This window comes from Zootoca vivipara, chromosome 2 (assembly GCF_963506605.1).
Source record: "Zootoca vivipara chromosome 2, rZooViv1.1, whole genome shotgun sequence".
Classification (NCBI taxonomy): domain Eukaryota; kingdom Metazoa; phylum Chordata; class Lepidosauria; order Squamata; family Lacertidae; genus Zootoca; species Zootoca vivipara.
The window spans coordinates 94,285,906-94,300,126 of record NC_083277.1 but is presented as its reverse complement, the minus strand read 5'-3'; the positions used below and the strand labels follow the sequence as shown (position 1 = coordinate 94,300,126).

The following is a 14,221-nucleotide window of genomic DNA, read 5'->3' as shown; positions in this document are numbered from 1 at the left end:
TTTAAAGTTGTTTTTAGCCTCTCTCTTTTTTTGGTTGATTGTAATTTACTTCTAAACAAAGTGTACTGTTTTCTTTTTCGTGTATTGTAACCCCCTCCCCCTTGGGATATATAAAGCAGGGATATACTTTAAAATAAATGAGTAAATTGCAGGGTAGTGATAGCCTGCGATAGAATACCATGATTTAAAAAATGAACTTGCACTCTGAGTTTTGCCTAGCTTCACTTAATACTCTGTGGGAAGCTTATACATCAGGCATCCCCAAACTCCGGCCCTCCAGATGTTTTGGACTACAATTCCCATCATCCCTGACCACTGGTCCTCTTAGCTAGGGATCATGGGAGTTGTAGGTCAAAACATCTGGAGAGCCGCAGTTTGGGGATGCCTGTTATACATGATCATAAACACCTATAGTTCTGACAATACCATGGTGATGTTCCTTCAGTTATACATTCTACTAAAATTAATATATTTTTAATTGTATACCTCTCTATATAGTGTAACTCTGCTTTGCTAGAGGCACCTTAGCTGCTGGCCATATTCAGTAGCACGGGGATAACTGTCAGGAGAATCTCTGGTGCCATTCATGTTGTGATAGCACTCATCCATTACTAGTGCCTACCCAGTATTTTCTGATAGTATCAAGAAACTGCCTCCGATGAAAAATATTGGCTTATTGTACCAGAATGCCTTGCAAAAAATCACCAGCACTACATAATGCAATGCACTCATTTGCAACAGAAAACTCCAGTTGTTACCCTGGCAACCAAGCAATGAATTAGTCAGCATTATAATTATGAACACACCATTTTTAGCAGCTTCAGTAGCACTTTAACAGGGTTTTTCTCTTACTATTATTTTTGTAAGATATAAAGTAGAAACTAAAAAGAGAAAGGGGATTACAAAATTTATACAATATTTGGTATACCCTAATATATTCATTTGTATGTTTTTTTAATCCTGTTCCAGTATAGTCACAAAAGGTCTCCAGTCGTCCATAAGTGAGAACTGTGTATTTTAAAAATAATTACCAAAGTCTGCCATACACAAGCCTAGGCAGTGTGTATAGAGGTCCTCCTGGCTGCCCAGATGACAAGACCCCCCCCTCTTGGCCTCGATGTTGTGGTCCAAAGGAAAGCAGAGCAATACATTTGGCACCAGCTTAGCTGCAAGAGTTGCTAGAAGGAGGTGTACAGCCATATTAAAACAGCAGAATCTCCTTCAGTCTAGATGAGCTTCTAACCTTTCCTTATCAGCTAAATGCCAGATGCTGAGTCAAAACAGCTGCTCTCCCAGCACCTATCTTTCAATTAAAATCTGTGGCTTTTAAGTCCAAGTGAAAGTAAAGCAGATAAAACAGATATTGCCTGTATGTTGCAATTAATATTGACAACTGAGCCAGCTGACTTTAAAACTATTCAAAATAAAAACAAATTAAAACAGATGAGGAGCTCAAGGACAAGCAGCCTTACTCACTGTCATCTTCAACTGGAAGTCTTGTTATTGTAGTCTATCGGGCTCATGGTAATCATGGTCCAAAACATTTGGGGAGCACCTGGCTGGCGAAATTGCACTAATCAGCTGTTATGTACTGAGCTGAATCCTAGAACAATAGGATTCAGAATCAGCGGGAGCTACCCAATCCAACTCCAGGTGGAAGTGAATCCGCAACCTGATTGGCCTGCTGGAGCAGCCAATCAGGCGGCTGGCAGAAGTGAATCTGCTACCTGATTGGCCTGTAGGAGCAGCCAATCAGGCTGCAGGCAGAAGTCAATCCACAATATAATTGGCCCACAGGTGTAGCCCTGAAGTAGCCAATCACGCAAGGCCCATTGTGTAAATAATGTATATAAGCAGATGGTTTTGGGAAAAGAGCCATTCGTCTTCTCTTCTCCTCCTTGATGACTATGAGCTGAATAAAGAGCATGAAATTCACTCTCGACTCCGAGTATATTTCACTGGCGACGAGGATGGGATCCTGCTGAGCTGACCGCCACCACGCACTGCACCGCAGCACCGCCACCTGCTGCACCGCTGCCTCGCACCGTGCATCCAGGCTTCAGCTCCAGGACCCAAGGAACCCAGAATGGCAACCGACAGCAGCTTCTCGCCATTCAAACCAGCATCAGGAGACTGGGAAGGGTACGCCGCCCATTTCAACTTCCTCCTGCAAGCGAAAGAAGTCACCAACGATGCCATGAAGAGGGCGACATTCTTCAGCGTCTGTGGAGAGGAGACGTTTGAAATCGCCCGGGCTCTCCTTGCACCTAGAGATGTCGCTACCGTCTCTTACAAAACAATAATGGAACGGCTGAAGGAGCACTTCTCACCACAGCCCTCGGTGGTAGCTTGCCGAAATGCCTTCTACGCAAAGCGGCAAGCCCCGGGGGAAACCATAACTGGGTTTGCGACCTCCCTCCGCCAAGCCGCCCGGTTATGCAACTTCTCAGAGTTGGAGAACATGCTTCGTGACCGCCTCGTCGGTGGCCTGAGGGACGAGATGTTGCAACGACGCCTCTACGCCAAAAAAGACCTCACGTTCCAGATTGCTCTGGAGGAAGCCCTGGCAACCGAAGCCGCCGAGAGGTCAACGCAAGAGGCACGACCGGCCCCGCCATCCCAACCGAGGGTCTACCACGAAGACCTCACCGACGAATCCGAATCTGACAGGGAGGAAGTACACTGAGTACAGCGGCGCACTCAAGCAGCACACACACCACAGCAGCCTCGACGAGAAGGAGGGAACTGTGCAAGCTGCGGGGAGAACCACGAGAGGAGGACCTGTCGTTTCCGCAACGCAGAGTGCAGGCAGTGCAGAAAATTGGGACACATCGCCCGGGTGTGTCGGGCTCGACTCACCCGTCGACAAGCATCAGATGACCGACCCAGGAGCCCCAGGTCACACGGCACCATGCACCAAGGCAACTCGACGGAGATCACGGACTACCAGGTATTCCAGTTGCCCCATCCCAGCACAGAGAAAATTTATATAGAGGTACAGATAGAGGGAGCCCCATGCCGCATGGAGCTGGACACGGGTTCAACTCTATCCATAATCTCGGCCCGAACATTAAGGAACTGTGCCCTAATGGGGGTCCCAAACTAAGGCCGGCCCCATTCACCCTCCGGGACTTCCAGAAACGTAAGGTCCCTACAATGGGGGTGGGGACCTTCAGGGTGCAATATCGAGGACGAAAGCAACAATTGGACTTGCTGGTAGTTAAGGGCCCCTACGTTAGCTTACTGGGACTGGCATGGTTTGGACCTCTGGGGCTAGCCGTTACCGGGGTGAACCGCACTAGCTTACAAGTGGACGTGGACGCCATATGCAAAGAGTTTCCAGGGGTTTTCGATGGGGCATTGGGATGATATACAGGACCCCCCATTGCCCTACAGCTAGACCCCGCTGTACGACCTATCAGGCACAAGGCCCGCCGGGTCCCGTTCGCCCTGAAACCCCGCATAGACGAGGAATTGGACCGGCTCGTGGAGCAAGGAGTGCTGGAGCCGGTGCCCAACGCCCCCTGGGAAACTCCAATTGTCACACCCGTCAAGCCTAACGGTTCGGTCCGCATCTGTGCAGACTACAAATGCACCATAAACAAGGCTCTCACGGCCCATGCATACCCAGTGCCAGTGGTCAGCCATGTCCTCGCCACCCTGGCTGGGTCAAAAAATCTTTGGCAAACTGGACTTGGCCCAAGCGTATCAACAGTTGCCTGTGGACGAAGCCACAGCAGAGGCTCAGACGATTGTGACGCACAGAGGGGCATTCAGAGTAAAGCGGCTGCAATTTGGCGTTAGCGTGGCACCAGGCATATTCCAGAATCTAATGGACTCTCTCCTTAAAGGGATTCCTGGCGTCACCCCCTTCTTCGATGATGTACTGATCGCCGGGCCCACACCAGAGGAATTTGAGGACCGCCTCCGCTCCGTCCTGCACCGTTTCCTGACGGCGGGCCTCAAGGTGAAGCGGGAAAAGTGTTTACTGGGAGTGCCGCAGGTGGACTTTCTGGGATTTAAGGTGGACGCAGAAGGGGTCCATCCAACCGGTGACAAGGTACGGGCCATTTGTGAGGCCCCAGTGCCCAAGAGCAAGCCCGAACTTCAGTCATTCTTGGGACTATTGAACTTTTACCAGGCCTTCCTTCCCCATAAGGCAGCGGTAGCGGAGCCCCTACACAGACTCCTAGATAAAAGGGCCCCTTGGGTGTGGGGCCAGCGACAAAGGGCCGCATTCCAGGCAGTCAAGGACTTGCTCGTCTCGAACTCGGTCTTGGCACACTTCGACGAGAGGCTGCCAGTGGTGCTGGCATGCGACGCCTCTCCCTATGGCATCGGCGCTGTCCTGGGACACCAACTCCCGGATGGAAGAGAGGTGCCGGTGGCATACTTCTCCCAGACGCTTGCTGCAGCCGAACGAAACTACTCACAGATTGACAAGGAGGGTCTGGCAATCGTGAAGGGCGTAAAAAAATTCCATGATTTCTTGTACGGGCGGCCCTTTACCATAGTGACTGACCACAAGCCGTTGCTTGGCCTGTTTGCCCCCGAGAAGCAGACCCCCCAAGTGTTGTCTCCACGTGTCCTCAGGTGGTCAATTTTCCTTGCCGGCTACCAGTATGCACTAATCCACCGCCCTGGGAAGGCGATGGGCCACGCAGACGCCCTCAGCAGGCTACCACTACCAGAAACAGGCCCTGACCCAGCGCCTGCGCAAGAGGTTATGACCCTGGAGCTGCTTCCCGACCGACCCATTCAGGCACAAGAAGTTGCGCACCATTCCACAAAAGATAGGGTCATCTCCCGGGTCCTGGACTGGGTGTGGCGAGGATGGCCCAGCAGCAGCCCCGGGCCAGAATTCGCTGGCTACACAAACCGCAAACATGAACTGTCGGCCCACAAGGGGTGCCTGTTATGGGGAAGCAGGGTTGTTGTTCCCCAGCCCCTCCGCAAAAGGGTCCTCACAGCCCTACACGAGACACACCCAGGGGTAGTGAGGATGAAGGCCCTTGCCAGGAGTTATGTGTGGTGGCCGGGGATTGACAGAGAGATAGAGGCCTGGGTCCAACACTGCCAGACCTGCCAAGAATCCCGCCCGGATCCCCCAAGGGCCCCAGTCCAGCCCTGGGAGTCCGCCCGACATCCATGGTCACGCTTGCACGTGGACTTCGCTGGCCCCTTCCAGGGAAAAACATTCTTCATAGTGGTGGATTCCTACACCAAATGGCTGGAGGTCGCACTGGTACCGTCCACTTCTACGGCGGCAGCTATCCGGGTACTACGTAAGCTGTTTGCAACCCACGGGCTCCCTGACACCCTCGTCTCGGACAATGGAACCGCATTCACGTCAGAGGAGTTCCAGACCTTCACAGTGCAGAACGCCATCCGCCACATCCACTCAGCACCATTCCACCCTGCCACCAATGGCCAAGCGGAGCGCATGGTGCGGACCACCAAGGACAGCCTCCGCCGCATGACACAAGGGGACTGGGAATACCGCCTTGCCACATTTCTTCTAGCACAGCACAGCACCCCAAGCACAACGACGGGCCGGAGCCCCGCTGAACTACTAATGGGCCGGCGCCTTGCAACTAGACTGGACCGACTTCACCCCGACAGAGCTCAGGATGAGGTAGTGGTGGGGAAAGGCAGGAACCCCCGGACATTTGTGGCCCAGGACCCAGTGTATGCAAAGAATTTTGGGGCAGGCCCAGCATGGGTACCCGCCACAGTCACCAAGGTGACCGGTCCCGTGTCGTACGAGGTACTAACGGAAGGGGGGCAATGTTGGCGCCGCCACTGCGACCAGCTATGGCGACGATTCCCAGGAGGAACCTGGGAGGAGAGCGGGACAGAGGGGTCCCAAGGGGACAGCAGGGCAGTGAGGCCTGTAGAGCGAGAGGGGTGGGCAGGGGAAGCAGAAGCAGTAGGCACAGAGGGGCGCCCCGAGGCTGGAAGGACACCGGAACCAGAGCTACAACCTAGTGGTTCAGTGGCGCCAGACCAGACAGCCCCGGCACAGCCAGCAGCCTCGGAACACGAGCCAGAACCAGAACCCCTGACCAAGGAACACCCCAGGCCACAACGCACACGGAGGCGGCCAGCAGACCTTGGGGACTACGAATGCAACTTCCCGGGCAGGACTGGAACTTAGAGGGGAGGGGTGTTATGTACTGAGCTGAATCCTAGAACAATAGGATTCAGAATCAGCGGGAGCTACCCAATCCAACTCCAGGTGGAAGTGAATCCGCAACCTGATTGGCCTGCTGGAGCAGCCAATCAGGCGGCTGGCAGAAGTGAATCTGCTACCTGATTGGCCTGTAGGAGCAGCCAATCAGGCTGCAGGCAGAAGTCAATCCACAATATAATTGGCCCACAGGTGTAGCCCTGAAGTAGCCAATCACGCAAGGCCCATTGTGTAAATAATGTATATAAGCAGATGGTTTTGGGAAAAGAGCCATTCGTCTTCTCTTCTCCTCCTTGATGACTATGAGCTGAATAAAGAGCATGAAATTCACTCTCGACTCCGAGTATATTTCATCAGCATATGGTGCAAGACTGAGGCAGAATAGCCTATCCTTTCTAAATTGGTTTAAAATTCAAACATAAAAATATTTCAACGGCCTTCCTGGTGTGTATTGCTCAATTCCCAAACACACAGTGAAAGTTACATAATCTTTTTGCCAGCTTTTATTTTGGCACACTAGCAGGGGGAAAATCCCAGCTGAATCTGCCAGGCCACCACTGTTGAACAAGTGACTACTGACAGCATATTTTTAGATGAGCTATGGTTCTCTGTGTGGGTTTTTTTTTTTCAAAGATCCTGGTTATTTGAAATGATTTAAGCTGTGGAATATGGTGCTATCCTACCAGTATTTATACTTGGTTCATATATGCCTGAGCTACCAGATTTACTACTTGCAAAGCATATCCAAGTGTATTTTTGGTTTAACACATGGGTAGATGTTCTGCAACAAGACTGTCTGGCCACGCAGCAAGAGCTAGTATGCAAGCTATATGAGCTATGTAATGAAAACCATTGGGTTGGATGCCGTCCATGAGCCTAGTCCAGTTCTCTAGTGCATAATGAGACCAAGATGCAGGTCCAGTCATAAATTTGTCTGCTTCTTAACAGTGAAAAATATTGTTTTTATAAAGTTTTTATGCCTGAATGTGCAGTTGCGTGAATCTTTCGCTTTGGCTGCTTCTTTAATGAAAAGCAGCATTGGATGTTAAAACCAAGACCAGGAAGGGAGGGGAGGTTGCTCAACCCCTTTTCACTTGTTTATTCAAAATCTCTCCCCCACAGCTCTTTTTCTTTCCACGTAGGAAAAGATATGAGAACCCTGTGTCTTTTCCCTTGTGGCTGGTAAAGCAGCATGAAGAAGTGACTTTGAATGAACTGGCAAAAGCCCTTAAAGAGGGCATAGAACAGGCAAATGAGAGGTATTGCCCAGGTGGTGAGTGTTGCCAAAATGAGAACCTCAAGGACCAGATAGAGGGGCCTGGAGGGCTGCCTTGCGCCCCTGTCCCTGAAACTATTGTGATGTTTAGCAGCAATATTCCTAATACAGTGGTACCTCACGCTACAAACGCTTCAGGTTACAAACGCTTCAGGTTACAAACTCCGCTAACCCAGAGATAGTACCTTGGGTTAAGAACTTTGCTTCAGGATGAGAACAGAAATCATGCTCCGGCGGCACAGCAGCAGCAGGAGGCCCCATTAGCAAAAGTGGTGCTTCAGGTTAAGAACAGTTTCAGGTTAAGAATGGACCTCCGGAACGAATTAAGTTCTTAACCAGAGGTACCACTGTAAATTAATCACATAAGTTTGTTGAAGAGCCCAGTTCAAAGTGCTAGTTGTCAAGTTTAAAACCCTAAACAGCTTAGGGTTATCTGAAGGCCCACTTGCCACCCTGTTATTCTGCCCAACCATTGAAGGTATCACTTGGATTTATGTGCCAGCATTGTCTGAGGTTAGGCTAGGTGTTCAGGACAAGGCCTTCTCAGCAGTGGCACCTCTGTCCACTCTTTAGACCTCCTTCCCTCAGGTGATGCATTTGGCTCCCTCCCTTTTATCCTTTCAATTGATGATAACCTTTTTATGATGACTGAGGCTTTCTCTTGTTTTCTCCCACATGTTTGCTATGTTTAATCTGTGAATAAGGTTATTGCTGGGCTGTTGTTGGTTTTAGATTTGTTTGGTTTTGATGTTAATAGTGCTATATTTTGTTATGCACTTTTAACTCTTTGTCTGCTTGCTATGAGAAAAGTGCAAATAAATATTTGTACTTTTGGCTGAAAAGTACAAATAAATATTAACATAACATATGAAATTTCCTATTACATTTCAGATACATGTCGCTTGTAAGAGTTCATCACGTCCAGTGCAATCTAGAGCCAGTAATTTGTTAGTTTGACACATTTCAGTTGTGCAGTGCAGTAATCAGTTTAAGCTTTGCCTTGCCAAATATAGCTCACTGAGTATTTTCAGATTATGACTTTACCCAGGGTGTTACTACAGGAAAAGACTCTCCTGCTATAAAGCTATAAAGGTCTCCCTTGACTAAGTGAGCATCCTGTGAAAGATGTCACAATGTGCATGGTTTCAATGTATTATGTTAATATACCACTCATCCATAGGAATGGCAAAGTTGTTGCCAGAAGGTGAAAAAATATGATAAAGGGAATTTGCAAAGGCAGCCACTGTGAAATATGGGTATATAGCTGAAATAAATTAATCAAGAAAGAGCTATTGGTATTTAGGTGTTGCGTCGATGAAGCTTCAGTCCTATATACTTTTACCTACAGTAACTCCAGCTGAACACATTGGGGCTTACCTTCACATCAGCAAATGCTTCATATATGAAGAAACTACGGTACTAACCTTGTTTTCTGAAGGCAGTACCCCCTTTGATTTTTCGCCTCCTTAAGGCCTTACTCTGCCTTTAAAAAAACACAACAGCCAGCAACCCTTCTGCTCTGGGCAAATGTACAAAACCAACATTTTGAGCAGTTTATTTTGCTTGTAGACTCACTACTGAGCACTATAAAGAGCCATGAATATTTAAACACTGGCTGCCTAGTCATCTTCTGTTTGCATTCCACTGAACATTCTACTGATGTAGCACGCCAACAGGGATGTTTGCAGGAGCATAAAAGAGAATGCAAAAAATATATATTAAAGCAATGTGTTTGTTCTAAGAGTATTCACATCCACAGAAGAAAAAAGAATAGCCTTTCTTTCAGCCTGCGTGTGTTTTCAGCAACCAGGTTGGCAGTCAATGCCATGTCCAAGTTCCAAGTGAATTTTGAGCAATTGCATTTTCTCTCGGTTTCAGGTCACTGAAGATTTTTTCTCAGCTCCAAAACCCATGCAAGGCAAATGAACCTGAGTCTCTGCCAGCTTTATTTTGGAGCATAAGTAACCTGGACATTTCGCCAGCTGTTGCTTATGATTTCATGGGAATGTTTTATATAGTGCAGGTGATGTGTACAGATACACAATAGCTGTTCCTTCTATGAAATATGCAGCATTAGATATCAGAATATTGATTTCAGCCAGACATTTAGGGTATTTTCACACTTGAGTTTATTGTGGAATTGGTGGTGTTCATGCATGCAAGAGTATTGGAGTCTACATAACATTGTCATCAAAATGCCAGCCTGTGTTTTTTTAATGATTGTAAGGGAGAAAGCGCTGAGTGACATATTGTTTGCCAGTTAGCTCATGCTGTCTACCTTTCTGTTTTTTTGCCTTAGCAGCAACTGGCAAAGACTTCTACATGAAAGAGAACAGGTGAATGGCTTGGAGAAGTCAATAGGAAAGTTTCTTAAGGACATTCTTAAGGATATCAGAAGGATAAGCTGGCATTAAAAGTGCCACTGGATTTAAAATATTTATATCTCACTTTTCTAGTTATATTGTTTCATACAATGGACATTTTCTGTGGCTGCTCCCTAGTCCTAGAGTTGCCTCCCAAAGAAGTTAGTCTAGCCCCATCCTGGATAGTTTTTAGGTGGGTTGTAAAAACATGGTTTATTTTGTCTCATTTTCAGTGGTTTTAATTTCTCTGCTTTCTTTGCTTTTACCCTTTTTTTGCTCTTAATTTTTGCTTAAGTGTTTATAATTTATTAAATTGATGAATGGTTTTATTGTTTTAGCATCACATATATTGCTTGGTTGGCCCTTGTTTAAGAATGAAGAGAGGCTTAGAAATGCTCTGAGAAATATATATATATTTAAGTGTAGAAAACATTGCCAACCAGCAAAATAGCATCACGTGGCAACCTCAGAATCAGCAGTGGCATGTGAGGAGGGTGGAGCGGCAGTGTCACCCTCTCAGAGGCAGTGCTGTGCTCACCAGGATGAGGATGGGTGAGATAGCATCAAGCTTGGGGTGGTTTCAGGTTGGTGGCAGCTCCATGGGTGTGGAGGTTCCCCAGATAAGTAACGTGTTTAAAAAAAAAGCATATACTAGGGTAAAATGTGCATTAAAATGCATACAGTGGTACCTCGACTTACGAACGACTCGACAACTGAATTTTTCGACTTACGAATGGGGCTAATGGCCGCACGCTTACGAATGTCTCAACATCTGAAAGGAAACCGCGGCGGTTTTAGATAGGGATTTTTTGACTTACGAATTTTTCCGTTTCCAATGCATTCCTATGGGAAATCGTGTTTCCAATGGTGTTTTTCGACTTACGAATTTTTCGACCTACGATTAAATTTGTAAGTCGAGGCACCACTGTACATTAGTGACAACAACATACACAAATGCATTATATTAAGGAACATTGCTTTGCAAAAGTGTCTGGGTTTTGCATACTACACATGTTGCATATATATGTGTATTTTATGAGATTGGCATTTTGAAACGTTGCTAAATTTTCATGAGGACTTTTTTAAAGCAATGTGGGAAAGTGGAGAACTGAAGACTGGAAAAACGAAAAACTAAGAGAACCCAAAATTATCAATTTTTCCTATCCCTACAAGTATGAAAGAATATCTGTATTTGAACATATGAATGAATCTGAACCTTACAAATGAAACTCAAAATGTAGTCGAGCAGTTGAATAAAGAATTAGGGAATGAAGATGAAAAGCCTTCAGGACAACCATTTTTTAAAGGCACCAGCAATGGGTGAATGGGTGTTTTGAGGTTATTCAGTCAAAAGCTGTCTTTCATAAAAAAGCACTCTGTACCTATTACTTACCCATGGCATTAGCTGATCAAAGAAGCTGTTCAAAGCCAATGTAAACGTTCTGATTCCGTATAGAAAGCACTTGTTATCAGGGATGTGTTGGGATTGGAGTTCATAGCACAGAGGATTATTTATCCAGTATGACGATAATTTTTCGTTGGCCCACACTGGATTTTCCAAAGCTGAGAAATGAAGGTCAGGAAGTAACTCTATCTGGAGTTATTTATAAACCAGGTGCTTGCCACTTAGAATACTGACATTTGACATGGGGAGTTGTGGGGGCGGCACACCAGTGGTGTGTATTGATTACCAGCAGTTTAACAAGCGCTTCCTTTCAGGACCTCACCAAAGGGCTACAATGTGAGAAAGGGTGAATTGGGCTGCTGATACTCAGTGGCAACACTGATAAATGTAACTCACTGAAAAATGCAATCTTGACAGACATGATCTGCCTAGACTAAAGGCATCTTTCATTCACGTCCAAATAATCAAATAGTAACATTTATTTTGCTTTCCTTAAACTGGATTGATGTCTTGCCCTCAGCTTAATTATTTCCTTGGGGCTTTGTGTTTATGTGAAGTTGTTTGTTGTTTTAAGTTCTAGGCAGATCAGAACTGTTTAAATGTGGTCCTAGTCAAAGATTTTGTGTTGAGGATCTTGGAAAGAGCACTGTGTACATACCTAGCAGGCCAGCTCAAGCAACCGTCTCATAAACTTGTGCCAAAGCTCATCCCATATAATTTGTTGACACTCCATAGTGAGCAATGCCTATTGCTTTAGCACTGAGGTTCTCAGACTTCATGCTCCTTCATGCTACCATTAGGCAGAGTGAGGTGGCCACTTCAGGCAGCTGATTTGACTGTTGTGCAAGGGCAGCTAATTGTTACTTACTTCATAGTTATATTTTTACTTCCAGGCAAGGAGAGAGGTACTTGTGGGATTATCTATATCAGGTGCCCAAATGAACTTGCTGGCTTGGTTGCTCTATACCAGGCATCCCCAAACTGCAGCCCTCCAGATGTTTTGGCCTACAACTCCCATGATCCCTAGCTAACAGCACCAGTGGTCAGGGATGATGGGAATTGTAGTCCAAAACATCTGGAGGGCCAAAGTTTGGGGGTGCCTGCTCTATACCTTAAAGTGGGGAGGGGAGGGGGGCCCCCACTTGCTCTTCTGCCTCAGGCAGTGAAATGTCTTGGGCCAGCCCTGTCTGAGAAGAGACCGTTGTTCCTGTTTATACTGTACTGTACAGTATCAGCAATGCTAAAGAGAGAATTAAAATGGATTTCCCTTTCCAAAGTTTATTGTATTTCTTAGCTCACTCTTCGTTGGTAGGAGGTCAGGGTACAACATAAAATAAGTTATAAAATAATAATAAAAATCAGTAAAACAAAATGAAAAATTATGGAATACACTGTAAAACAAAGACAACTAAGTACAGCTAGACAGATAGGGAGGCTAAAATAATTTAAGCAGCGCACAACACATTATCTGTATACATGTATGTATGTGTGAGGTTCCAGTTTCTATCCTCACCCTTCATTTTTGTGATGAATTAAGATGGCTATCCTATCACAAGTATTTTATCTGAAAGTAAAGGTAAGTTTTATTTGTTCTTTTATGCTTTACCATATTGGCTTATGGCCAAGCCTCAGGCCATCTTCGTTCTGCTGCTTTTAAAAAAAAACCTTACAAATGTTGCCTGTCATGTTAATACAATGAGCTGGAGTCAAGCTGCTTTCTATTTATAGCTTTCTTGGAACTAAGAAAATGAGACAAACTGAAAATATATGCTTAATCACCCCCAGGAAAAGCTACCATTATATTTTTGGTTGCATAAGCATACTAGATTGGAAAATCTGGGATCTGTTCAAGACCTTTTGATCAGAGGAGCTTTGCAAGTGCAGAAAATTAAAAACACAGACAGATGGGGATTAGAGTTGAGAATAATTTCCTTTTTTAATTTTAGTTCCACCAATGTATAAAAAGTATTAACAGCCCAGTTATGTAACTTGCATCAAAGCTCAACTATATATGGAACAATAATGCTAAATGTAATTAAGTCATTAGACATTCTGTGTTTGTTTTTATGGAGAGGAGATTATTTTCACACGCATGAAGAAAATGCACCAAGCATCCGGAAAGATAAACAGATGGGCCAAAATCACTCATCCCAACTTTTTTGGATGTTGAGAGTTTGGATACCCAGTGATTTTTTTTCTGGGGGTACTCAAGGGTACACAGTACCAGTACCTTTTTTCTTTCAAAGTTGGAGATAGGGTTGCCAGACTCAATAGAGGACAGGACTTCTGTGCCTTTCATTGCCCTGCTCTCTTTTGAGTCTGGAAACCTTAAAGAGAAATCAGCAGACCCTTTGCTTGGAAATTAAACAAAGGGTCTGCTGGTTTCTCTTTAAGGTTTCCAGACTCAAAAGAGAGCAGGGCAATTAAAGGCACAGAAGTCCTGTCCACTACTGAGTCTGGCAACCCTAGTTGGAGACAGCTGGGGAAAGCCAATTTTGCAAGAGATACAAAGAAGAAACAAACACCTGCTTCTTGTTCCATTAAGAAACACTTCATTTTAAAACAGGGGTTTCCCCCCCTTCCTCCTGCCTGCTTAAGGCTGCTCCTCTCCCTTGCACTCCCTCAGGTAGAGACAGGAAGCTGGACCAAGGAGCTCCACACACCAATTTCCCTCCCTCCCTCCCTCTTCTCCAGTCCTTCATGTCTCTTGCTGAAGCCTCTCTCCTAAACTTTCCACTGAGTGGTGACACCACTAAATGGGTCCAGTGAAATGAAGGACTCACTATTAGGCTGCAACACGGAACTGCCTCTGTGGTCAACCAAACCTCAGCCTCTTTTAGCCATCAGCAATGCCTTCTCAGCTGCTGAGCATGAAGGGCCAGGCTGTTGATAGGGTAATAAAGAAGGAAGGAAGGAAGGAAGGGGGAAAATAAAAATAAATCATAACATTGACGTTATGAGCTTCAGGATGTATGTATGTATGTATG

The 14,221-nt window shown here is 46.1% G+C and overlaps 1 protein-coding gene across 1 annotated transcript; it reads left to right on the top strand.

The window, feature by feature from the left end:
• The first annotated feature begins 3,619 nt into the window (after nt 1-3,619).
• On the top strand, nt 3,620-13,477 carry LOC132591752 (uncharacterized protein K02A2.6-like). The gene has a single exon (XM_060271883.1). The coding sequence runs from the start codon at nt 3,620-3,622 to the stop codon at nt 6,155-6,157; it is 2,538 nt and encodes an 845-aa protein (XP_060127866.1). The 3' UTR covers nt 6,158-13,477.
• Nucleotides 13,478-14,221: the final 744 nt, after the last annotated feature.

Bases quoted from the DNA above. Each gene is read 5' to 3' on its own strand.
- LOC132591752 (XM_060271883.1), top strand. From the start codon at position 3,620: ATGCATACCCAGTGCCAGTGGTCAGCCATGTCCTCGCCACCCTGGCTG.